This window comes from Excalfactoria chinensis, chromosome 6 (assembly GCF_039878825.1).
Source record: "Excalfactoria chinensis isolate bCotChi1 chromosome 6, bCotChi1.hap2, whole genome shotgun sequence".
NCBI classification, from domain to species: domain Eukaryota; kingdom Metazoa; phylum Chordata; class Aves; order Galliformes; family Phasianidae; genus Excalfactoria; species Excalfactoria chinensis.
The window spans coordinates 28,118,359-28,144,860 of NC_092830.1; the positions used below are offsets into that span (position 1 = coordinate 28,118,359).

A 26,502-nucleotide genomic window follows, 5' to 3' on the forward strand; every position below is an offset into this window, starting at 1 on the left:
ATGAGATCCTCATCTTTTTATTCTTCTCAGCATTTTATCCAACAGCTTTACCCCATCGGTCTGCAGGAAGATTTTGTAAAGATGCTACGCTGACAGATTCAAATTGGAATTGAACCGAGGGTGCCTTAGTAGGAAAAAAAAAGTCAACCTCAAACCACAAGTCACATTGCAGAATGTTCCCATCTTCTTAGCACACTGAAAATCAATAGCCCAATAGTTACCACTGCTTGCGAATGAATTTGTTAGGCTGTCATTCTGTAATCTGAGCACTACAATGAGAAGTAAAGGGAAATCAGGAGAAGGTGAGGGGAAGCTGAGAAACTTTTTGCTTTTCATCAAATCTGTTCAATCATACACTTCATCTTTTCTTCTTCTGCAAAAAAAACCGGTGCACAGAATCATCAATCAAGCCCTTTTGCTGACAGAGTTTATTACATAAACAGCATCATGTGGCAAATGGTTACTCAGCAATTTCAAAATTTGTTCCAGCTCAACTGATTTAATTACACGGGTATATTTGGACGCTACTACTCCCAGTCAATAGGACCTTATTGCACTTCCAGTCACATGCCATGGGACTACTACTGTACAGTATATTGGTACAGTACATCGGTGTACTTATTCATTCCGAATAGTACTTTCTTCCTTGAGTAATGACACTGAATTTTACATCACTTAAAAAGTTAGCTATGATTTGCTTTAATGGGCAACAGCCTTTAAATTAAGTAATTTAGTTATTTATTGTTGATTTAAGTGTAAAAAAGGTAACATTTTCCATGTCTGAACTGGATTGTTTTGATGTACAAAGTATTAAAGTTTTCTTTTTTTGTGGTAGAAAGGCACCCTGATGAGAGGTTTTCATTCCTCTACCAGTGAAATTGTATGAATATTGGGGGCTGGAAAAATAACATCGTTCTGGCTTTCCTACCAGAGGTCAGTGCCTATAGTTCTATTTGTACTTTTCTTTGTTGTTGTTCTAAAATAGCTGTATTATGGAGTCCCTGTGAAATGCTGGCTATAAAAATGATTAAAAAGCATTTTATATATCAGGTGATAAATGTGTTCTGAAATCCTATGAATTTTTCTTCTTATGATTCTAGTCCTAGGCTGAAACTCAAAATGCTTTTCAGAGAAAGCAAAGTGTAAGTTACGCTGTCAACCTGGGACAACCTTTAAAAAACAACTGCACACAGTATACATGTCTGTGTGCTTTCTGTGGGAAAAGATGCAACTGTTGCATACACATATCCATGACACACACAACACTCTGTCCATGCAGTCATAACATAGAGCTATGCAAGTAAGGGCATGAACAGCAGCATTCAGAAAAATAAGCACTGCATCTGCCTTCCCAGTCTTTGTAGGCAATCCTCCCACCCTCACAAGCACTGTATGTAGATATAAATGCTGCCTACACTTGTAGTGAAAGTTTCAAACAAGATACTCAAAACACATCTTTCACTCCCCATCACCCACTTCATACTTCAAACATTCAGTTCTTGATTGAAATACTGCTAAAAAAAATTAAGTCCTGGATAGGAATGCATGCCATAGGTACACCCCGTCACAACCATAGCAACTCTTTCCGCTAATGACTGCCATTCTGTCTTTACTCACTGGTCAAATACAATAGTTTGCCTTCAGTTGTCCTTTACTTGGAACCCACCCTGACTTGTGCCAAATAGGCCAACTACTATCCACCTAGCATAGATTCTTACAGGCAGGATTGTTTTGCCGCATAACATTCCAGCTACAGAGCCAAGCAGAGCAATACCACGTCATTTGGAGAGGTGCAATTAGATAGAGTACCCACTGGTCAATGACTCTCACTTTTTCCTTCTTCTAGGGTATGAACTCTAGGGCAGTTCCCCTGGAACCACAGTCCAGTGTCCTACTGATGCACCAGCACTAGAAGGTGATGGGGAGAAGAGCTATTCTCACAGCCTACACAGTCCAGAAAGAGAATGACTGTCCCAGTGGTAGTGGTATCCTCATCCCCTACAACGTCCAGCAGCAGAACTGCCAGCATCCCGAAATAACTGTCTCCCAGTGAAAGGCTCCTGGGAGCATTCCTCCAGGAGAAAAGAAAGGAGAACATGATGAGGCGCAAGGGAAAAACTTCTATTTTCTCAAGTCCAATATAATTTCCAAGTGAGCAGAACTGAAAAGATGTAGAACCACATTAGGAATCTGCATACAGAAACACTTTCACCACAGTGAAACCAGATTAACTTATTTTTTTATACCTGGTAAACACCAGCAAGCAGACACATACAAATGTAACAGGCATTTTTCCGGCATCTTCTCAAGTAATCTTGCTTTTCCAAATATACTGCTGTCACAAAAGGACTCATTTTGCAGTTTCTTTACTTCCTTTTAATTTATCTATGCATTTATTTTTTTTCTTTTCTGATCTTCATCTCCGTTTATGCCTGAAGCACTCATCATTTGCAATAACTCTGCTGGGAGAATCATGCTGGATGGCTTTCTGTTCCCTTCCAGCTAGAACATCAAATTGAAAGGAAGTTTTCTGCCAGGTTCAGTGTCAGTCAATATTCTTTCTATCTAGATAATCAGCAGATATGATGCTACAAGTCTGATTTCATCAGTTTCAATCCAGGTTACCACACAATGTCAGTCTAATAAAACAAAACAAAGGCTTTTCTCCCTCCACTAGGATGTAGGACACTTTTACATAATGCAGTGAAACCACTTCTGGAGCTGACAGTAATAAGAGGTAACAGCCTTTCCATGCACTGCCAGCACTGCAGAGAGATTAAGAGTAAAAAAACTCCAAATGACTGGGAGATGACAGTGCCCATCCTCCTACAACTCATCTGAATTTATGTACAACACTTGGGCTCTGTCTTGACAATTCAAGGTGGTTTTCAAGTAAAGGACAGCTGAAGGCGAACTATTCAGTAGAGCTAGTATTCAGTCATGGGAAATACAGGGAGCATTTCCATTTTTAAAGGAACTCAAAACTAGTTCATGGCTTTTGTTCTAAATGGTCATAAAAGCCTCTGGAAGAGATTTGGAAAGAGAAGCAAGCCCCAGAATTAGCAACTGAGCATTGAATTTCTACTCAACTGTATCCAGAAGTAAGACTACTGTCTTACTTAGAAAACCGTACTAAGAGAAATACAAGGGCGTGTTACAAACCCTATTCTCAGGACCAGTTGTCACAGAAGACAATGTAAATAAGCCTTCTCATAGGTGAGCTTATACAGGATTTACTTGTTAGTTAGGATCAGGATAAAGGAAACATCAACATGAAAAAGGAGAGAATCCGTGCTCACGGGATAGCTCAAGAGCTATCCTCTGAATAGATGAAGCAGCAGAAGGCAACAAAGACAGCTGAAAACTACAGTCTCTACTTCCTTCTATCACAAGAGCTTAGGCCTTCAGAAACGCAATGAAAATGGCAGAATTACAGAATGATGCTAATCAGAGAGCTGGGAGCCTTCTGAACCAAAGGCTGGAACAGTGCAGGTCGGAGGCTTGATTCATTTGTGTCAGCAGGATTTTGGATAAGAAAGCTTCTTGTAGGAATGTAATGAACTGTTTCGCTACTTCTTCCAATGCATATCTTTCTACATAGACATGAGGTTTTCCTCACCTGAGAACCTATTGGAGAGTACAGTAGTGACTCTCTCCATACTACTAGGCTGAGACTAGTTTCAACACTTGTGCAGCCTGGCTTGAACCTCCTCTGCTCGCACTGAGATCCTTGATTAAAAGAAGGATAAAAATGTGTTTAGCTTTGGCTCTGCTATTTACATGCATTCAATGAGACTGAAGTGTAAAGACACAATAGAATTGGATGTCACATGAGTTTGTAGGTAAGAAGGAAAAATTTAGAATCATAACATACCTCATAGAGGTCAATCATCACATTCCCATCCAGCCCTTGACTACTCTTGACGTTCTCCAATGCCAGGGTGAAGTACACCCCTCGGGTGTCAGAGATATACAGATTGTATGTGTCGTTCTGGTTCCACTCTTGAACAGCTGCAAACACCTGACTCTCATCTGTGCTGATAACATGCATATCCTGAGGAAAGAAAACAAATGCATGTTACAAGAGGGAGCTCTGCTCTGTCATTTCCAAGGGCATCACGGTAACTATGGAGCAAAGGATATATTTTAGACTGGAGTTTAATTGAAAACTGCAGACAACATTTCTGTAAGCAGAGAATTCCATCCAGGAATATTTCACAGCAGCACTCTACTGCCAGTTTTCAAAGCAGTTAATTAACTGATGAGGTGTTAATTGAACATTCACTTTGCAACAGAGTGTTATACAGCAGCACTTTGTTTCCTCTACTAAAATTTTAATGAGTGTGGGGGAGGGGAGATGATTTTTGTTGTGTGCTTTATTTATTTATTTTGTGTTTGAGCAGTACTTCTTGTGACTGTAGAATCACAGATGTCAACAACACTTCATTTTTTATTTATTTTAATTTTAGAAATTAAAAAAATGAAAAGAAAAAAGAAAAAGAAGAAACATGAGGAACATCTGCCTCTTGCCTTCTAGCTCTCAGAAACCAAGTATGCTGGGGAACTGACGAAGGATCTAATTGGCAGCAGTGTTGCTGTGGTTCATTATTACTAATGACTGTCTCACCTACGAGTCAAGGCCCTGGACCACCGTGATAAACACCCCTCCAGGAATATGACAGAGGGATAACTCTAATTCTCACTAGATGTAAGGAACAGAACTGGAGTTAGATCACACATGTTACGAGCAATGTTTTATTTTTCTTTATTTGCTCTGTGTTACAGTAGGCAGGAAGCAATGAAATGAGTGTATAATTAAAAATAAAAATCTCTTAAACCTGAACCTCTCTTTCAATGCCTGGAGAAATTATTCACTGCAAAAAGCCACTGAGAGGGAGATAGTTGTAATGAAATTCCAAAACTCTATCTGCCCGGTACAGGAGGTCTGAGTTCCTCATGCCTTACAAATCCATGAAGATAGGACAAGAAATGCAGATTTCTTAGCACTAGGTGATTCCCCAAAGATTCTGCTCTATGCTTTGGGCAGTTATCCCTAAGTTATTTTGCATCCATGGATCTCAGCCAGGGCTTTTGACGTATATGCAGAACTGTGACTCTTATCAGAAAATACATTCTTTGGAAGTTGATGCTATTACTTCCTCTATTAATATAACAGTCTTTGACAATTTTCTTGCTGATTTGTAGAGGGGAAGTAATAATTACATATGGAGCCTTATGGTATAAAGATGAAAAAACAGTAGAGGGAAGAAATCTGACATATAAATTTCAAAGCAGATACACTAAGATTCAAAAAAGTTGGTTGTTGACTCAGATCCAGATTGTGCAGATGAATGTTCACCCGGTTTACCTGCTTCTTTGTACTGAAGGAAGATGTATCCCAGAAGATGGGCTATCTTTGTGAAGGAACAGATTAGGTTAAATTCTGAGGCAACCGGAAATGTAATATAAGTTCCATTGGCTTTGATTAATTGTGGTTGTGAACAGATATTCTCTCTGAGCTCCAGCTTTACTGGTAGAAGTAACTGCCACAGCTGTTTGTCAGATATTGCTCATTTCACACTATCATCCTAGTCAATCTGCTGGTAGAGCCACATGAGTAAATGATCACAAAGTGCTTCAGGCAGTTTCAGATGGCACAGCTGTAGTTTCAAGTTAAACTTCTGAATATGTGCTCTTACACATGCACAATCTCTCTACTTTAAGGTATAAAGATACTCTGATCAAGGTCAGGGAAAATTAAGGGCAATTTCACATACATTTGAAAATGCATTAATTCACTCACTACATTCTTTCTGAGTTTTATCAGAACAATGTTACAATATGAAAGTCTAAGATCACAGTGAGGCTCAAAGAATTTAAGCCTAGAGAATCAGAGACTGAGAAAGAAATGCCATAATATATGTAGCATATATAAAAAGAAAAAGTGTTCCAACTGATTACTTTTGTGGATCAGTCAAATTTACTTCCACCTTGTCCGGTAGACTCTGGTACAACGTAATGGCTTGACTAAAGGGATTCAGTACATGGGAATCCAACACGTCTTTCAATAACATTAGGGATTTGTTGGTTTTCACATTGGTAAAAATGAAAATGGAAGCAGTTCTATTATCTGTCCTTTTTGACTTTCCAAAGATAAAGTAAGGGCATGATTTCGTGCGTGCATTTGATCAGGCGTCTACTCAAATGACTAAAGGCCAAGGCACTTTGAATCACTGAACATGCTCCAGTTGCCCTTTTTTGCACTTGGTCAGGGAACCTTTCTTCCTGGCAATTTAATTAGCAGGGATGTGCAGGATATGAAATGCATGTTTTATCCTGTCAGTTATTTCATTTGTCAGTTATTTTTAAGGTCTGTATTTCAGGACTTGTTTGAGGTTTTGTGGTTTGGTACCACAAACACCTACTTAGCCCTGCATTGGATTAAGGACAAGGCTTTTTTAAAGAGATACTGCTTGACACAATCCTGTATTCAGTGATGTCTGCCCAGTGATTAGTCTAAAAGTGAGTGAATTTGAGCACTGTTTCTACACATTCAAGGTGATAATCATGAATAACAATACTGACAGAGACCGACTTCACTGCAGAAATAAACAGATTTCAATAAATACCATTCACAGGGTTAACACAGCCTTATGCACAAGTGAGATATATGCTTGTACTGGAAAGAGTTTCAGGTTCATTCAGGTTTCTAACAGAGCTCTTTACCAGAATACAAATTCCAACAGCAAGCAAATTATAGATTTGATTTTCTATAGGCCATTCCTGCATGAACAACAGTATCACCTGCCAAAGCTGCCTGCCATCACATCCCTCCAGATTAAGAGCAACATGCAGAGACAAAAAGCTTGACATTTCTATCTTCAATTCCAGTAGCGACTTAGTACTGTTTACCATACTTGGCCCCACTTTCTTAGCTGAAGGAGATAAAAGAGAATTTAGGCACAAAAGAAGCTGTTTGTTTCAATGCCTTTGAATAATACAGTGCTTTGTGCATTTTTAATAAAAGCAGCTATCTTGCTTTGATACCAAACTACCAGACAACCACAGATCCACTGTAGCTCCCTCCAAGCCAAACAGGGCTTTTCAGTCTTTGAAGACATTCCCAGTTTCTGAAAAAGCATCTTATCTCCTTAAATATCTGCTTTTTTCCTTGGGTCAAATAGCATGAACATATTGTTCCTATTCCAATTCTCTGAGAACACATGGGAATTTAATCACAGTATATTTTCCTTGGTTCTCCAGACTTCTCATTGAGTTGGACAATTAGAGAAATAAGTGCATGAAAACAACAGACAACCAGCTCAAAGCAAGCAATCTTGCCACAGACAGTCTGGATCAACTGTAAATTATTTTAATTTGGGTATTACAGTATCTATCCAAAAAGTTCAATTCATTTGCTGAGGACTACTTGATCTTGCATCTGTTTAAACTGTAAGTAAATGAAAGAGTAATTCCTTCCCACCTGCGTGTGAAGTTTCAAACTGTGCCTTAGAGTAGTATCTTAAAACATGCCTGAAGATTTTGGGACAGTCAGAGTTTCAGGTCTCACAAAAGATCCAAAGTTTGTCTGGGACTGCAGAAATAAATATACTGGGAACTCAACACACAAGTAATTTTCTTTGGCAGAAACAACTTATTGAAGTCACATTTCCTAGTCAGTTCTCCTGTGTCACAGCCAAAAAGAGATCACAGCTTCTGGTAGGGTCACCAGAATCCTAAGAGCTTGGATTTTCAGGTGATTCAACAGCAGAGAATACACTGAGAATGTGGGTCTGAGCTGCTGTCTGGTTCTATGATGAAAGTCACCCATTCAATCCACTCTAAACCGGTCTGTCAGAGAGAGGAATCAAAGACAGCCAGCTGTGACAACAGCCAAATGATCTCCTCGAATATTTCCATTTACAAATAGTGAACAAGCTGACTGTGCATTTTCTTTTTTCCCTTTTTGCATTCCCAATAATTAACCAGGGATTGCCACCTTTCTTCAGATGCTACGTTACACAGTGTTCACCGGATCATTTGATACCTCTGAACTTAAGATCTCATTTAAGCCAGCCTATAAAAAGCATGAAAAGAGTTTTAAAAAAAGATAAATATTTGTCTCTGTTAAGAAGGTGTCAGGACTCCAGCTGCAAAAAGGCGATTTCTCCAAAATGGAGCCAACATTTTATAATAGTCTTTTTAAAAAATCCAGCTTCAGAAGGCGGCAATAGCCTTTCAAGCTCCAGTGCTAATTCACCATTGTTCTTAATTAGGGAGGATATGGAGCAGACACACAAAGCCATCCCTTTTCCTGATTCCCATTAAAATCTGCTAATGAGGCAAAACAATCAAACAAAAAAAGAATCATATATCACAGGGGATTTTACATCCCTCCGCCTGTCCCCTAGAAAAGGAAAGGAGGAAGGAGGAAAAAGGAGGAAGAGGGGAAGAAGAGGAAGAGGGGAAAATGAGGAAGGGGGGCAAAAAGGAATTCCTCCAAAATGTATTCAACTAACCATAAAGAAATTATAATTGATATAGGCTGTGGTAATCTGTCTGTATTTCATGCTGATGTTCTTGACTAGGCAAAGTGGTGAACTTGAGTTTTTCTTGCTTGCAAATGTTCTCTTAATCAATGATGCTTTCACTCACTGCATGTCATCTTGCTGTTACTTGTATTGTTTTCAATTATTTCTGAACAAATGGGCATTCCAGCAACAACAACTTACCTTGGGCAAGGCGTACTTTGGCAGCTTTATCGGTGTAAAAGCATTCCTCCTATAAGAAACATAATAATGTGGTCTTCCACCTGATGTCAGCTATGAGAAAAGCAGAAAAGTTACCTTCAGCATTATTTGAAATGTTTTTTAATTAATGGTGAAAACATTGAGTAAAACCTCCTAAGGCAAACAGCTCAGTGTTCACGGCAGTGGTTAAAAACTGCAGTCATGTTATGGGTGCTGAATAACCACTGAACCTACCAGGATCAGCTGAAAAAGAGAGTAAAAGAAATGCCATTTTCTGCAGAGAAGCAAGGGCTAGAATTTCAGCTGAAAGTCTGGGGAAGGTGAAGTCTTGGCTTCACTTGGGCCATTATGTTTCCTGCTGATACGTGTTCTCCTCTCACCACAAAACAACCTGTTCTGTGTTATTTACACAGCTGCCATATGAGTTATTGGTTGGAGCAGCTGATTGGCAGACATGATGCTTGATTTCCATTTCTGTCCTCAAATTTAAGCACCTAAATGGCAATACTACGTTAAAGCAGCGTGTGTGATTTCATTTTCCACCCCCTATTAATGAAGGGTTAAAAAAAACAGCTGGCGATGTTAGTTACTGAAGCCTAATCAATGTTTGTAAAGCACTTTGAAATCCATGCATGAATGATACTGAAGAACAAGTATTCCAAGGGACTCTCCATGCAGAACTCTGCTTTAATTGCCTGCTACCTAGGCTTATCAAGATGTTTTTTTATAGTGTTTTAAAGTGCACTGCAGTAGTTAAAAATGGAAGGCACACAGAGGCTAAGATCATACTAGATTAAGTAAAAATAAGAACTACAACCACTTGAAGAATGCTATTTTACTCTTACAAGTTAACTGTGAATTCATCAATAATTAGGATCAAAGAAGGGATTGTTTCCATGAATTAAAATATTTTTTTTTTTATTATTTTGCATCTGTGTCAACCATTACTGACTGGCCAACACTATCTCTTTGACCTGCTAACACTGGGCAAAGTCCAACAGAGCATTAGGGAGAAGGTTGTAAGAGACTGCCTGTCCTCTTATTCTCCTTCCTCTACCATGCAGCCAACACTGAGGTGAAACAAAGAAATCCTACAGCTCTAGGAAAGCTGCACAACAGTTTATAGACAGAAAGTTGAAAGCACCAAAATACAAAGGCTGTCAGAATTCAGATGATTTCCCAGCACCAACTTCAGATGGGGCAGAAGAATTAACTTCTGTTTGGAGTGTAATAAAATCAGGTCAGAACAGAGAAGAAACAAAAAGAGGAAAAACCAAGGAATCAGTGATGAAGCAATGAATGAATTCAGATAGGAAGAGAAACTTCCAAGCTCCTGTGTCAGTCATGTCACATACACACACATACAGCCATTCTGAAATTGGAAAGCAAGTCTGAACAGTAATGCATGCTCCTGTTTTCCTTACCTCATAAACATTTTATTTACGCCTCAGACACATAAAGGCACAAAAGCTATTCTGGAACGTATGTTCCAGATTTATTTGTGGATGATTTAGATGGCTGTTTATGACTGAGTTCATTAACTGAAGGTAATTAGCAATCAACTCATTCAATTTAAAATATCAATCCTCTCTCTTCCCTCCACCCCTGAGTATGACAGAATATTAACAGACTGGAAAACCAGTTAAGTCCTAATGATTTCCAGTTCACCTCCATGCTCTCTTCAATTCTGTTGTTATTTCTTGTCCTTTTCCACGGTTATTAAATGGACCCTGGCAGCAGACTAATGAAATGTACAGGAGTTCAGATCTGTTCTCCAGCTCTCACCTGCAAAACAGCTTGGCTAAGTATGTCTCATCTTCAGCCTTTTCTGTATAATCACAACTGAAGCATAACAATAAAGTCTGATTACTCCTTCTGTGGTTCTTCCCCTGACTCCTTCTCTTTTCTGCTTCCCTCTTGTGCTTTAAAAAGCTTTGGTCTACTGCCCTTGCAATAGAAGATGACTGACATGTCACTTCAAGCTGGGAGGTGAGAACACTAATCCGAGAGTGCTGATGAGACTGCAGGAGTAGCATGGAGGATTACTCCAGTACCTACGGTAGATGCTTCAGGCAGGAACTCTAAGACCTTACACTGACAAGATACCAGAGATAGAAGAAACTCTATTAGCATTGTAATGAGATGCTACAATCCACCCAGTGCCCTTGTTATGGATCTAGTCTTGTCTGATTAGTTGGGGGTTAATGCATATGCACATGTATGCAGAGGGAGGTAAGAGAAAATAACAAAATAGAAAATAATGGAATAAAAAAGAGATTGCTCTGTACCTGAACAAAGACATAGTCATCCTGGACAATCAGGGAGTTATGGTCAATGTATCCTGGAAAAGGTTTGTTTTGTGAGGCTTCACTGCAGTTCTGCATCTTACAGGTTATGTACTGGGCATCTGAAATGAAAGGGATAAAACCAAGACATGTGAAATCATAAGCACAGTTTCTTCCTACTGTCAAAAAACTACACGTTAAGGTTGCATTGTTTGCTTCCCAGTCACACGTGACATAAAGCGACACCATCCATTCAACACAACATAACACTTCTCCCCTACACCCCTGGTAAATCCACCTTTCATTGCTCTCCTTTAAGCTCCTTCCTTGCCCACATGGATCAGACTCCTGTTATTTCTTTCATCCCACCCTCAATCAGACATCAGAGTTACATGCTCTTTGCACCACAAAGAGCCCAGCCTTATACAGGTCCAAAGAAGGGCAAAAAGGCTGAAGAACATGCTCTATCAGGAACAACTGAAGGAACTGGGGCTGTTTAGTCTGGGGGAAGAGAAGGCTGAGTGGAGCCTTTATTGCTCTCTTCAAATACCTGTAAGGTGATTGCAGTGAGAGTGGGGTTGGTCTCTTCTCCCAGATGACAGGTGACAGGATGGGGGGAAATGGCCTCAAGTAGCACCAGGGGAGATTTAAGTTGGATTTCAGGAAAAACTTCTTTGTAGAAGTTGAACACTGGAATGGGCTCCCCAGGGAGGTGGCTGAGTCACCAACCCTGAAAGTGTTTAAAAATCATCTGGATGAGGTACTCAGGGACATGATTTAATAGTGAGCTGTTAAGAGGTAGGGTACTATGGTCAGGTTGATGTTGGACTTCATGATCCTGAAGGTCTTTTCTATGATTCTGTCTTTCACCAATCCATCTTTGTGGTTCCGTGCAGAGGGTACACCAGAGGTAGTATTTGAAGGTGGCCCAACACAGCACTTGCAGTTTAGGTCTGATATAAACCTGGTCAAGGATACATCATTCAGCACTGTTACCTGCCCTCTTGAGTTTATTTGAATGCTACTCAGGTTTAAGCTTAAACTAAGGAACTAATCAAATAAGGGAACAACAGACTGTTTATAGAGACATCATCAACACAAGTCCTGCAACTCTCATAATGACTGTGGGCCCACGTGTCTGTGCTGCAGGGCAGACAGTCTATGCTGAGCCTCCACAGTTCACCTGTTATCCCCACGGTGTGGCATTTACTATAGGGCATACCAGCTTCTTCAGTCATGTCTGAGCTTATTTAGAACATGGCCAAGGTCCAGTGTATACACAAGTACAAGCACACTTTCAGAGGACACCTGCCCCATACTGTCACCACTGACTGAGAAGCCTTTTCCTGGCACAACTCTGCACTTCCTACAGACCATAAACTCTGCAGAATAGTACAAAACACCATCCAGTTCAGGGATTTTACCTATTTCTCTGTTAACACTATAGGCAAATGCACTATGGTACACCTAGACAATCACTCCACTCTCTTAAAACTGGAGGTCTGAGCAGTTGTTTGTTTGAAAGTAAATAGATTAAATGCAGCCCTAAAGCCATCTCATCCACGATTACTATTTGGGACTTCCTCATCTCCTGTTCTGGTGCACTGCAGGGTGTTCATCTCATAATCCATCACCTGAAGGAATTTTAATTTCTTCATGGTGGAAATTTATCCCGGAATACAGAACCATATTCTCTGATATCAATTTAGGCTCTTTCAGATCAATTAAGAAGTTGCACTTTGTTTAAGGACAGAACCGATTTACAGGAAGAAGGATTTTGGCACTTTAGCATTAGCATTGAAATGATAGAAACACTGCATGGCATTTAATCTTGGAACTACTTCTAATCTTTTTCCTTGTTGAAGCAGCACAGCCCCTTGTTTGATATAATTACAACCTTCTGATCAGACAAGCAGCACTTTCAGTGGTAAAAGAAATTGCTGGATTTTTACTATCTCATATTTAATCTTGTTTTTTAATTAAAATCTATCATTTGACATTCTTTTCCTTGTTTCTAAGGGTTGTTGACTTCTGCTTGAAATAGAAATGCAGGGTAACGAACCTTCAGCAAAGTCTGATGAGGGATGATTTTACCCCATTTGCAGAATTCTTGGAATATATAAAGTGCTGAGTGTTATTAGTCACTGCAGTTTATAACATTTTATGCTTTTGCAGCTCACTGCAAAACATTAATTAATATAGCCCAGACTGCATTATCGAAGTGCACTTCCCTTTGCAAGGACATGTTTTTTCCACATTAGCCACAAGAGGGCAGGGAGACACGTAAGTGTCAGTCTGCTCATTGCAGCAAACCAGCAAAGTTCCCTTTTCGAAAGTGCTGGGACCTCTGTCCCCCCGCTGCAAGCCAGAAGGGGACTGATGGGGCTTACTCACTACCCTACAGTGCTGAGTTGTGCAACACATCCCCTACAAGTCAGAAGACAGAACAGGCATCTCAGAAGAGACTGAAACACAACCAATTCCCACTTCTCCTGTAAACTGAATCCATTTTATCACAAAGGACAGCCCTTTACAGCTGACCCCACATTCTCTCTATTATAAGATCAGACTTCTGCTTCTCACCTTGTTTCTATTTTTTGTAATCTGTTTTCTTCTACAGGCACGCTACCTCTCTCAATGACACTAAAGGCAATGTCATCTTGCGTCCTATGCCAATGGGTTACCTGTCCTGAGAGCACATGGCAGTAACAAAATGTGTGCTGCTGGGAGAGGCCATCAAAGAAGATTAAAGACTCTCCTCTACCAGAGATGTTAAAGCGCAGGACAGGCTAACATCTGTTAAAGGTGACTGAAGCTTTTTCAATCCTGTATTAATGGAGGAACTGGGACTGTGCCTATTTCTGCTGGGATCACCTGAGCCCATGCAGCAGCAATCGTCCCATTGATGAAGATTTACTAAGGCAATTCCTGTGAACTTTTACAGTGCAATTCTCCATGGCTTCACTTCTAAAATGCCAGTAATAACTACTAAAGGGCAGAGTTCTGAAATTGCTTAAGCTAATCTCCCAGACAGCCAAACCATGAGATGTGCACACCAAGAATATCCCCCTCTGCTACGAGGAAGCAGAAAGAAAGGTTTCTTGCAGTGTTTGGATCCCTCATTTTTCCTAAGGGAAATTTTGTTTTACTCACATTAACTGAAGGATTTTGTTTCGACGTCTGATTCTCATGGACATTTTATGTGATTCCATTGGCAGAGCTTTGTAATTTAGCATTAATTAATGTCAATTAATGTATTCAGTTGCTAAGCTGTGGAATTAATTTCATTAGTTTTCCCACGCAGATGTTTTCCCTGCCATAGGTAATTAGGACATTATGCTTTTCATTTCCAGAACCCTCACCTCCAACAACAGCTGCTGTTTTTAATATACAACAGAGCCACTCTGTGCCCGAAGACTATAACAAGTCCTAGCTCTTATCCTCCCCCAGCACTCTGATTTAGACAGTTTTAGACACGTAGAGTAGGATTCTTCTCTTGAAATGGCAGCTATTTCTAAAGAGGATGCAAAGAAACACAGTACGCAAGAATGGAGGAGATGTCTTGTAAGGAAAACCTCTGACAAAATTCATCTGTGTCAGTGGTGAAAGATGCTAACGTGCAGTGGGAACTGAGAGCCAGAGGGCCCCTGTGCCATGAGTTGTTTCAGTCTTTTCTGTTTAGCTCAAGCTCCACGCTAATATGTTGTCAAGGGAAATACATTCCAGAAACACGTTCTTGGCTTAGCTGGCGGAGATGGGAGGTTGTTGGTGGCTACTGGAGGTTGGCAAGCCTCTACAAGAAGAGTAACAAATTCCTTCATGAAGCAGAGCAAGTATTTCTTCAGGACACTTTGTTTGAGAGTGTTATTTTGGATGACAGCTCAAGCCTTACCACTCACTTCATTCCAATCTAAGCCTGCATGGATGTTTTTGAGAAACTCTGATCACAAGTCAGAGAGAGAATTCACTGTACTACAGCAAACACATTCCTCCTGCTTTTTATTTTCTTTTCTACTTAACTGAGGAGTATGTGCTATTTTCTACAAACAAATCCACTAATGAAAGATCAGTTTACATGAAGAGCATCCATGCAATAGACGACTTGTTTGTCTTCCAGACTTACTATGGACTACCCCTTATTCATTACTGAGCAACTTAAACATTATTGATAGCTTCTGCTTTTGAAGGTTGACTGATATAGGATAAGAACATGGTGTTAACATATCCCACTGAAGACCCAGGCCTGTAACCCATCTCCAGCAGTGCCTAATAATAGAAACCTTGAAAAGGTTATAAGAATTGGTCCAGGTATTTTGGCATGTAAGGCAAACCTTCAGCATCCACAACCTCCAGTGGGAATAAATTCCACTATTTAACTCTACTCTCATACTGTAATGTTCCCACCCCCTTTTGCTGATGAAACACACAGAATAACTGCTCTTAATCTATTCCCATCTGGTCTGAATGTTGATTTGTGACACACTTGTAATATGGGGATACACTCACAACTCTCAAAGACTCAGTAACTGTAAACCAATAATCAATAATGAAGATCAATGAAAAGGTCCAATCCATTTACTAACTGGCTCACAAATCTGTTTTTATCCTACTACTCCCCCTTTTCTTCATTGCAAGTCACAGTCAAGAGTCTTTCTTTGAATGGCTAAGAATATCTTTCACCATTTCTATCATGAGGATACTATTAGAGAAACTAACACACTTCATTCTCCAAGATAAATCCTTATCATCAGTGGTGAGAAAAATAAAACAAAATTATTGCACAGGTTTAGGGGTCTGAGAATTAATTCACCACTTCAACTATATTAGAAAAGGCCTGTCAAACTAGGTTGCCAATTTTTTTTGTCCACAACAGCCCTTATTTTGCTCCTCCTTGCATGCTGTGAAAATGTAAATTGAAGTCCTAGCACAGTTTTGTGATTCAGATACCACTGGCAAGATGCTCGGTCACTGCTGATCAGCAAGCAGAACATGCCAGCTGACCCCGGCTGAGGTCTTTGTCTTACCCGCACTCACAGCAGTGCCTAAATTAGCTTTTATTAAGAAAAGACGCTATGTAGATCAAAAAAGCAAAGGAAATCTAACTCCTTAAACATCAGAAGCTCTCTACAGTTCTTGCCAGAACATTAGGGACATATGCTATACATAAAATTGAAAACTTCATACTCATAATAATTTGAAATTCATTTATATAAGCAAATATGAGTCTTATAAATTAACACGTGTTTTTTTTGACCTGCATCTATGGAAAATCTTAGGCATCCTCTGAGCCAGCTTTGCCTTTCTCTGGAGGGAGCCAATAAGCACACAGTTAATCTCCAAATGCCTTGTAGAAATCCATCTTTCAAATTCTCAACAACAGTTTGAATTCCTTGATAGAGATCACCCAGAAAAAATTACATTCTCATGTCAATTAGCCCTAATCAGGCCTTACGGAGATAATTCTCCCTAAATCAATACAGATAAAACCATGAATTAATGGTACTTCTGTGCTCTTCTTCAAAAACAAACAAGCAAACAGACAAATAAAAAGCATAGAATCTGTATGCCATTAAGATTATACACCTTCTGAAAGCATTCAAATTGCATTTGAGTAAACATGGATTTAACTTCCACCAGTCACTCTGGCTGCTGACTATGGTAGTGAGTACAACAAAGAGAAGCTTATCATGCAGTTAAGAACTGTGGGGGATTAAATGTCTTACTGGGGTGGTGACCAGAAACCAGGGGAAAAAAAATCACAATTCCTGCTGACTTTGACAGCATGGTCTGATCCTGTTCCAAAATCAAAGCAGAACACCAGGGACACCAAAGCACACAAATGGAAATGTAAGATAAGGTTCATTGGAACTTCTTCCAACTGAAAAAAAAAAAAAAAAATCAGGTTTTCCTACTGTAATTTCAAGCCCAGCTTGACTAGGATCGGGCCCGAAGCCTTCAAAAAATAATCATCTCTTCTTTCCTCAGACATCTGATGAGATAAAAATTTCTCTGGTGCATTCCAAGATTCATACAGCAGGTTTAAAATAACTATATAACTAGCCCTGCTAATCTGCCTCCATCAATACAACCCGTAGCCTTGTTTGATGAGATGATATGTTCAGGATGAGACCACATTTTTCTGGATCATGAGAAAAAAGTAAATAACGGAGAATGTGAGTGCAGGTACAACGCTGCTAGCCAGACCCTCATCAAGTGTAAATCAACGTGCCAGTAAAGTTACACTGATTTATGCCTGCTAAGAGACTCCTATTTTGGCTCTTGTAAACCTTTTACATTATGTATATAAATACAATAAATAAAATGCACAGACAAGCTGTAATCAGAGAGCAGAGTTACAGAGCTATTGATATTCTAGAAGGGAAAGCCCAATACTAAGGTTAGAGTGTATACTGATATACGCTCTCAGACAACTCTCTCACAAGGAGATTGGCTAACACCATACTCTGCTGACATTTTCTCACCTACAGCTGTAGTTGTACTACTCAGCTTCTGCTGGAAAATATGTCAGCACAAGAATGAGACTGTTTTCCTATTTGAACTGAAGTAAACAAGTTTTTGTTCAGCCCTTATATTTCTACTTCAGAGTCTTTCATTTTATTGTATGTACTATGTGGCTGTTTCCACATCACCTCCTTTCTTTCTTACTCCCTTCCCTGCCTTGTTTTGGCAAGTCTACCTCCACAAATTTAATCCCTTTCTTGAATTTTTACATTTGGTTCACTTTCAAAAGGGATCCCTACAAGTATAAATAAGTAAATGCAGGAGCATAAAATAAATAGAATAAGCAAAAAATATTCCTCATCTATCCTGATCTTAAAAAATGCAACCTTATCTTTTCTGCATACTTTATCCCATTACCCCACCAGCAGAAATACACCAGCTTCATTCCAGTGAGAGGTTTGCTCATCAGTTGGAGGTTCACAATTACTTTGCTCAGGAGAGGGGGACTGATTTAGTACTGTAAGGCTCTAGTATACAAGAAAGGTGAATACATGAAATCTGTCACAGTAACTAGAGTAACTGACCATGTTCATACTCTCTCAGCCTGCTTCAAAGTCCCGTGACCTGGAATGCTAACAAATGTCTTCTGGCAAAAAACGCAGTGATATGTACCAAGGTTACTGCTTCAAGCTGCCCACTGTAGGTCTTTGCAGTGACCTGTGCTTCCTGGAAGAACTGACAAAACAGAGCATGCACTTACTGAATATCAAACATCTTATACTCCTGATGAGCTGGGAACCTCCTGACTTATGAGCAGAAATTTCAGCCCACTGGCTGGTTTTCAAAGGAGGTCACCAATGGCTGACAGCTGGAAGCCACGGCTAGATTTATATTAGTATATATATTTGTATTTGAATTTATATATATATTTATATAAATTTATATTTGTTGACTAAATAGAGAAATTTCAAATTGTCCTGCCTCCTCCCAACTACATCAAAATAAGTGCACCCAATCAGTCACTCGAGCTTGACTGATGAGCAGTAACTTCAGTAATGCTCCTGACTCCTGAACAAGGACAGTTTCATCTACCTATGTTTTAGTTTCCACCCTAAGATCTATACTAACCTTACTAATCTGTTAAGCAGCCAAGGAATCTCTTTGTGGAATTGTGCTATACCTGTGCAAAATGTTCTTACTGGAGAACTCAAATAACACTTTTCAGAGTATTTGCAGTGTGGCACCTACTCTGCACAGTGTGAGACAAACATCCCTCAAAAGCAACACCAGAACACAGCACCTTAAACACTGATTCGAGTGGTTTGTCTCAGTGGCCTCAAATTCCCAAAGCCTTTGTAACAGTAAATTTTTTTTTCTGCTGAATTAGATGCTGTCCTATTAGAATGTTTCATTCTCATTTAGCTTGTCATGAGAAATGGGAAGTTTCATGTCCCCGGCCTTGCCACTGTGTTCAGGTAAGTGAAGCTGAGAGGAGAAATAATAACCAGAGAACACAAATGATAAAAAATAGAGATAATAAATTCTTTCACTTTTACTAATCTTGCATATCCCAAAATGGAAAGAACTTTAAAACTTTATGATTTCTATCATGACTGTTTCTTTTCAAAATTCATCTTCCAAAAAATTCTCTTTCATGCTGAATTTCAATGAGTTAAAAAGCTGATTACTTACAGTTACTTTTTCAGACAGTTTCTAAGTTTCCAATGAGAAACATACATTTTAAGTAACACCACTGAGTTTGAGGGTACAATTCAGGGGAGAATTTGAGCCTCTTTTAAAGGAATTAACTGACTGCATCATTAATACTAACATATTGGAAATGGCACAAACCTGTTTGTTACGTTGCAGTAAAATTGCTACTACAGAGGAAACAATATGAAATGACAATGACAGGGTTCATGGCAGCCAGGCTTTTAGCGTGATGCCTGAGGCAGTCCAGTGCTATGGAAAAGAAATCCGTGGAGGAAGGTCTGCAAAGGCAGGGAAACTGAAAGAAAAAGCTTGAGGAAGCATGGGTGAGAGGAGGAAAGGACAGCAGGTGGATTGAAGTGCCTGAGAGAATTCATAGCCAATTAGAACAATCTGGCATTGCAGGTAAATTTAGTTGCTAGAATGGAGAAAAGCACTTTGAGAAGCAAAGCAGAGAGGGAGAACAGCTGATGAAAGTGAAGGACAATGACAAGTAGTAGCAGTGAATAATACATTTAGGTTGGTAAAAGGCTTCTAATGCAAGAGAAATGAGGTGCTTTCAAAGGTAGTACCTAAGGCAGAGTATCCCTGGTCAATTGAAATGGTTCAGTAAAGCTATTTTCAAGGAGATACTACAATGATTATTGTGTGACACAACAAGTAGGTAGCCTCTGTGATACATAAATTCATCTTTTATAAACAAAAATCACATAGGAAAAGAAAGAATTCTATTTCAATTACTTTTTATCACATATTCCTCCTTACTACATTCCCACCTCTTTTCACAGGTTCTTAATCCCAGCTTTTTAACATGCTGGAAAGACTTCCCCTTCTGACAGACATGCCTTAGACAAGCAAACCACTAAAAGCTCAGATCTCCATCGTGGTGAAGATCATGGTGGCTCCATACAAGCATTTAAAGGCAGTTCAAAATACCAGTCTTTGGAAGATGATGTACTTACGACCATCCACTGTCTTCACTTCCAGGTGCACAAGATCTGGCTCTCTACCAGACACCATCATAGACCTGCAAGAGGCAGATTGATTCAAATATGTTAAAACAAACACCTTGGATAATGCCTGAGACATTCATTTCATATGATTCTGTTTAGCTGGATCCGAACTCAAGCTCAGAATTAAAAGCTGTTTGTTCATTTTGAAACAATTTTGGAGTTTCAGCTAAAATAAACTTGAGAATTTGAAAAACATTCAGCATTTCAGTGAATTGATACCATTACACTTATGAGTTCTTTATTTCTGACTCCTTGATTTCAATTCTATTCTCCACCTGGAGACTTCTTTTTCTGCATTGGCATCTGACCTTCTGATGCATCCTCTGGTTTGTTTGGTAGGTTATATTTCATCTCAGGGTGGGTTACCACATACTTGGATTGATGGGATAATAGCTTATGCCTGCATACTAATTATAGCTGTTCCTTTATATTGGACATTTTACACACACTTGCTTAATTGACACTCTTAATGATCAATATTCACTCATTAATTAAGAAATTAAAAAAAAAAAAAACACCCTCATTTTATTCTGAGACATTTTATTACTTCTGATCTAATAAAACTAGAGTTCCATTAAAAAAAGAAATGTCAGATTGGCTCATAAAGTGATTCGTTCACTCTGAATTAACAAGCAACAACAAAGACAATGAGCACTGCAAACAAGGAGTTTCTGAACTCAGGCTTTACTTTCTTTACCAAGGATCTTCATGACCAGCACCACTGCCCTTGACAACTTGGAAGCAGATGTACAAAACATATAGTCCAAATAGCTGCTACTTTGATGCACAGCCAGAGTTTCTGCATTACTGGCTGCAAGTATGTAATAATTCCATCATAAAATACCCTCAACAGCAACTCTGAAAATCAGTCTTGCTTCTAGTCTTGTCCCTATCAGCCAAGGGATAATCCTAGAATAAGGCCAAGGGTTAAACAGCCAGTTCCATGTTAGTTGCTTGACCTCCAAGCTAATAGATGCATGAGAGAAGAGAAAGATTTGTCTCCATTGATAGACAAATTAGATGCTGTTCAGTTCAAAGCCTCATTATTTTACAGGAAATCAAAAGTGAGATTCAAACAGTGATTTAGACCTTAATTCACTTCCCACTGACTGCAATCAGAGGCAGCTCCAGCCCTTAATCATCATGCACATTAACCAATAACCATTATAAAAATGTTAACAATAACAAGACTATTTGTGTCCTGATTAATCCTTGGCTTCACTGACAAAACATGTAACAATTCTTTAGCTAGAAAAGCTTTGGATTTTGTTTTGTTTGGGTACTGGAAAGATGCAGAAAAGTCTCTGAACCAGCATGGATTTCACCTTGTCTTCATTTTCAAAAGCCCTTAAGGCAAGGTCTTCTTCTCCTAAGCATTCAATCTATATTTAAAATCCCTACATCTTGATGACTGACACCAGGTGGGTGGGAAAGGAGTACCTTCCTTAGGTATTTTTCCTTTACCTGCCATCATCAGCAGAATTAGGGTCAAAATGCTAGGACTGCTGTTTACAAATTCAGTTCAGTATGGATAGATGCAGGTGAAAAATAGCCCTAAAAATGCATAAGGATTAAGCTTATAATTTGGCTTATCTCCTTTTTATCCTTGCTGATTTATTAGGTTTTAAAAACACCTAGAACTCGGCTATTCAAGTAGATAATGTTCAGCACTCCTCCTCCTGACCCAACATGGCCCCAGTGGTGATGCAAACTCTTCAAAGAAGAGAGGATTGTATTTCATGGATTTGAACAGTTTGTCTTTTCAGAGACATGCAACAATGATTTTTATTCAGCAAAGACCTTCTTGCCCTGATCAAACTCTGTGAGCCTACAGTCAGGTGCTTTAAGACTTTACTCCTCTTTTCTGACCCCAAGAAACACCTCTACTGCATCTTTTATGGTGAAGACAGCAAAAAAAAAAGAATGAGATACGACTCATTGACAGATGGAAAGTGATTGTCATTGCTGCTTCTAGTTCTGAAATGAGCCATAATTTACATCAAACTCTCAGATCTCTTAATGGTAATATATAAATATCTGAACCCACCAAGCCCAGAAAGTTAGAAGGCAACAGCGTTAGTGACCTGCATACTACTTCACCTCATGCTAGGACAGCCAGCATTACGATTGCAGAAGCTTCAGCTCCAGGCAGAATTAAGTCATCAATTATCTCAAGGATGGACAGGACAAGGATGGCTAAAATATGGCTCAAGATAAACATTATTCTTTTACTCAAGGGCTTCATTTTTTAATTTTGATGTTGCCTAGCTCCCTACAAATCAGAAGTGGAATGAGAGACTAAGAAGAAAGCTATGGCCCAGGGAAGGAAGCTAAGGCAGTTTCTTAAGTCAAACAAGATATGTGAGGTGGAGATAAGAATTATATCAAGGTCTCCTTACCTGTTACTTGTCAGAATACACGCTCCATTGCTTTGATATAACTGGCCTAATTTACTTGCAGCAGCATAAGGTCACAGTCTGACCCATGCATGATAACACAGGCCTGACAATGATGACAAAGTATAATCAGCTGCAAAGAGTAGCCAAATTACAAATACATATCTTCTCAAGTCAGCGTTAGCTGTACACAGTTGGCATCTGGGCACACAATACCCATTTCTAGATTCTGCTGAGAGACTGTTCAGAAAATTGTAAATATCACATTTCTCATGTCATGCTGTCTTATTCCATGGTAGTTCAATGATAGTTCTCTATATGTCCCTTCATTCTACCTGAAAAATCACATAAAGTAACATGTACTGTGCTCAGTTATACTCTACAGACCTCTGAACTGGTCACAGTCAAACGTTTTTGTAGGTAGTGAGGAGAAAGAGGCAGTTTTGCACCGTGGTTCATCCAAACTGTGTAGGGGCTCATTTCACATGAAGTCAAACTATCTCCAAATGGATTGTTTCTTACTATTGAGTATAACGTGTCTGGATACCTACACTACAAACATCCACATGATCAAATAAGTATCTCAAAAAAGATAACATGGCAGACCTGGAGCATGTTTATTAACAAAATTTAAAAAAAACTGATCTGGAGTGTAGAATGGGCTGTAAGTGAAGGGAACAGACAAAAAGCATCCTTGGTAGGTGAGGACAACAGTCTTTTAAAAGCCTGAGTATCATTAAGTAATGGTGTTAAGTCCACAGCATCAGTATGAAACACAATGAATGAACTTAATTTATCATAAGGAAATTCCAGTCCTGATTGATGAGTGGATATGAACGTTCTACCAAAGATCACATGATCAATAAATACAAACTTACACATGGAAAAAGAGACATGTCCTAGATAACTCCAAAGTCTCAAAGTTGGGGTCTATAACTTGAGGTGAATGCCCATTCTATTTCATTATCTTTTGTCAATACAACCAGGTCAATGTTCATCTCACAAGTTAAAGAAGGAAAACTGCTTTGGATTTAACAGCCTATAAAACAAACACCCTGCAAAGAACATGGATACAGGTGAGCAACACTCCAGGACCAATCAGTTACTCATTTCCTTTCATATCTTTCTCTGAAAATAAATAGCATAGCCTTGCCATGCCCTGTTCTGAGCAACCGCTTTTGTGGCTATGCTGGGTAACACTTTGCTCTTTTTCAATTCTGTTCTTTTCTTTCAGCATCCATTCTCAGAGACCTATCAGTTACACATACAGCCACAAACTTTTCTTCTCTTTTCTTTATGTTTTCATTTCATGATAAAATAATGGCATGCCCCTTGCTCATTCCTTTAATCCTCCCAAAACCTCAGAATACCAGGGATATGCTAGCAACACCTTCTGCTGAGCAGCACCTATTGTATTTTTCCAATTATATTTTTTAGTGTTTTGTTGGTATAACTGTCTGGATGTTTGGGGGAGGACAGAAAAAAAGAAAAAGAAAGAAAAGAGAAAAAGAAAGAGAAAAAGAGAAAAGATTTAAAAAGCCAAAAGGAACATAAGTTACCCCACTGTCGTTACAGAGATGCTCACATTATGAAACATGTAATACTCCCCCAGTCCTATTACAAAGTTGCTTCCTAAAATTTTAATTCCCTTCAAGCTTGCTAAGTAGCCATCTGCACTTGAGAGCTTCACAGATCAATACCAGTGTCTGCAGCACACTAATTGCCCTGAATGCATATTCTACATCCAACCACGAGAAGCAGCAAAAGGAAAAGACCCAGAATCGTCTTCTGATTTAGAACAAGACTGAAAATAAAACAGCAGTCTGGCAGTACACCTGGCAGAGCAAATGCTAGCTGGCACATTTCTGTAGTGACCTATCTCTTGCCGTCTCTCCGTCTGACTTCTCACTAAAATCTTAGTTCTGAAGCCTGACAGATAATCATAATCACAGAAACTGCCTGAGGAGTTTGTGGTACCTCCTTCCCTAGAGGTCTCAAAAAGCCTAGACATGGTCCTGGGCAAACTGCTCTGGGTGGCCATGTATTAGCAGAGAACTGGAACAGAGGGACCCAGCGGTCCCTTCCAACTTAAACTATTCCACATGAAATACAATAAAGGACTTCTTATCCCATATTTCCATTTCTTCTAGATTTATATTCACTTTTATGGGAAAAAATAATTATTTATGGATATTAATGAAAGATTAAGCTTGTAAGGCCACCAGACCACTGAGAACTGCAGAAGGGCATCACTGTGAGGATAGCAAAAACTTCCATATAGGATATTTTTAATTTCAAATTACCAATTTTCACAAAGAAAGAACTCAAAGCACCAGACTACATAGACTTTCCATATCATGGGCTTGTGTATCCTGAAAAGCTGCTTCAGATGCCTCTGATATAGGATACTTGAGGTCAGACAGAGCCATACCATATCTGAGACTATACGCACAATAAATTTGATGGCAAATTTTTCATACATTATTCGTATTAAAGACACCCACAGTAGCCAAGATCATTGGTAATTTAAGCTATGCAATTTGAGACTTTCTTAGAGAAGCTGCAAAAAAGGAAGAAGAAAGGCCCAGAATGGAAGACTAGAACAGAAAAACAGAAATTCTATTGCCTTTGCACAGGCAGAGCCACTTATAAAAGTGCAAATGTGGTTCATTCTTATGGGGACTGAGATCTTACACAAACTTCTGGTGTCTCAGAAGAAATGAACAAGCACAGAATCAGGACTTCTATGACTGTTCCTCACTTTTTCTTGAAGGAAAACAAAAAGTATAATTTGTTCATGCAGGAAAGGATGGTAGATAGCTACAAACATTAGCATAGCTTTACTAAAGAGAGCAGAATGACAGTCATGCAGTTTTGGTCATTTTGAGCTTATCAGCACTGATTAAACATAAGTTAGAAGAGGCTGCCAAACAGTGCCTATCAGAAAGTTGATAAATAACATGAAAAACCCAGCTTCATCCCTCAGCCATTAAAAATGCTTATTTGCCTATATGCCCTCTCTTCCCCTCATGACAACTTGCCCTGATCCTCTTTCTAGCTGTTAGAGAACACGCTGTCAGAGATCCTTGTGCCAAAGTTGTCTTAGGAACATAAATATTCTATCAAGCTTTACCCTGTCACAATAGAGCCATAAAGTTGTGCTGTTCAGCACATGATAATGGCTTTGTAATTCAATTATTGGTAGAATTTGCCTTCAGGGATTTGTCTTCCTTTAGCCTCGGCTCTTGTATGAATCCCTTATCGTAAATCTTGCGAGTGCAAAACCAGCTCCCTCACTGCCTCTGGGACACGTGCTGTCACCTCATGTTAAAAAAATTTGACAGCTTATTCCAAATTGTTGAATGGCACGTTTTTGTTTTTAAGGGCAGAGTGTAAATTGCAGCATCAGATGACGTTTGTACAATCCTTAGTAGCATCAATTTTACTAGTTCTGCTGATGCTCCTATACCACTCTAAATCTTAATTGTCATTCATAAAAATAGTAACGTGCAGTCCTGAACAGAGAGCTTTTAGTCCAGAGGTACTTGACAATCAACCTTTAAGTAACCTTCCCTGCATGCAACTGATTTGATCAAGATCTATGGAAAAGTACAAGATGAGTAGAACAAGTCAGAAAAAGGAGTTGAGGAAAATTTTTGGCCTCAGCTTTACAGATCAACTCCTCTGATTAGTCAAGAGCACAGAGACCTCGCTGATTTGACCAAGATCACACAGTTGTTATGTGGCACAGATAAAAATAGTGCGCAGAGTCCTTCAGGCTCCTTTTTTCTTTTGCTACAAAATTCACTCCATGAGGACTTCGCTGATACTCTCTGTTCCTTTTTCACTCCATAAAAAAAAACACTCTCCAGGGAGTTCAGCAAGG

The 26,502-nt window shown here is 39.2% G+C and overlaps 1 protein-coding gene across 3 annotated transcripts in view; it reads right to left on the minus strand.

Annotated features, from left to right (window-relative positions):
- LOC140253836 (VPS10 domain-containing receptor SorCS1-like) overlaps positions 1–26,502 on the minus strand; it is a 271,593-nt gene that overhangs the window by 59,240 nt on the left and 185,851 nt on the right. For all 3 annotated transcript variants that reach the window (XM_072339820.1, XM_072339819.1, XM_072339821.1), the window contains exons 6-9: positions 20,170–20,234; positions 11,039–11,157; positions 8,733–8,822; positions 3,875–4,054 (exon numbers count right to left, since the gene is read on the minus strand). In XM_072339820.1, the coding sequence (XP_072195921.1) occupies positions 3,875–4,054; positions 8,733–8,822; positions 11,039–11,157; positions 20,170–20,234 (454 nt within the window). The remainder of the gene's footprint in view (positions 1–3,874; positions 4,055–8,732; positions 8,823–11,038; positions 11,158–20,169; positions 20,235–26,502) is intronic.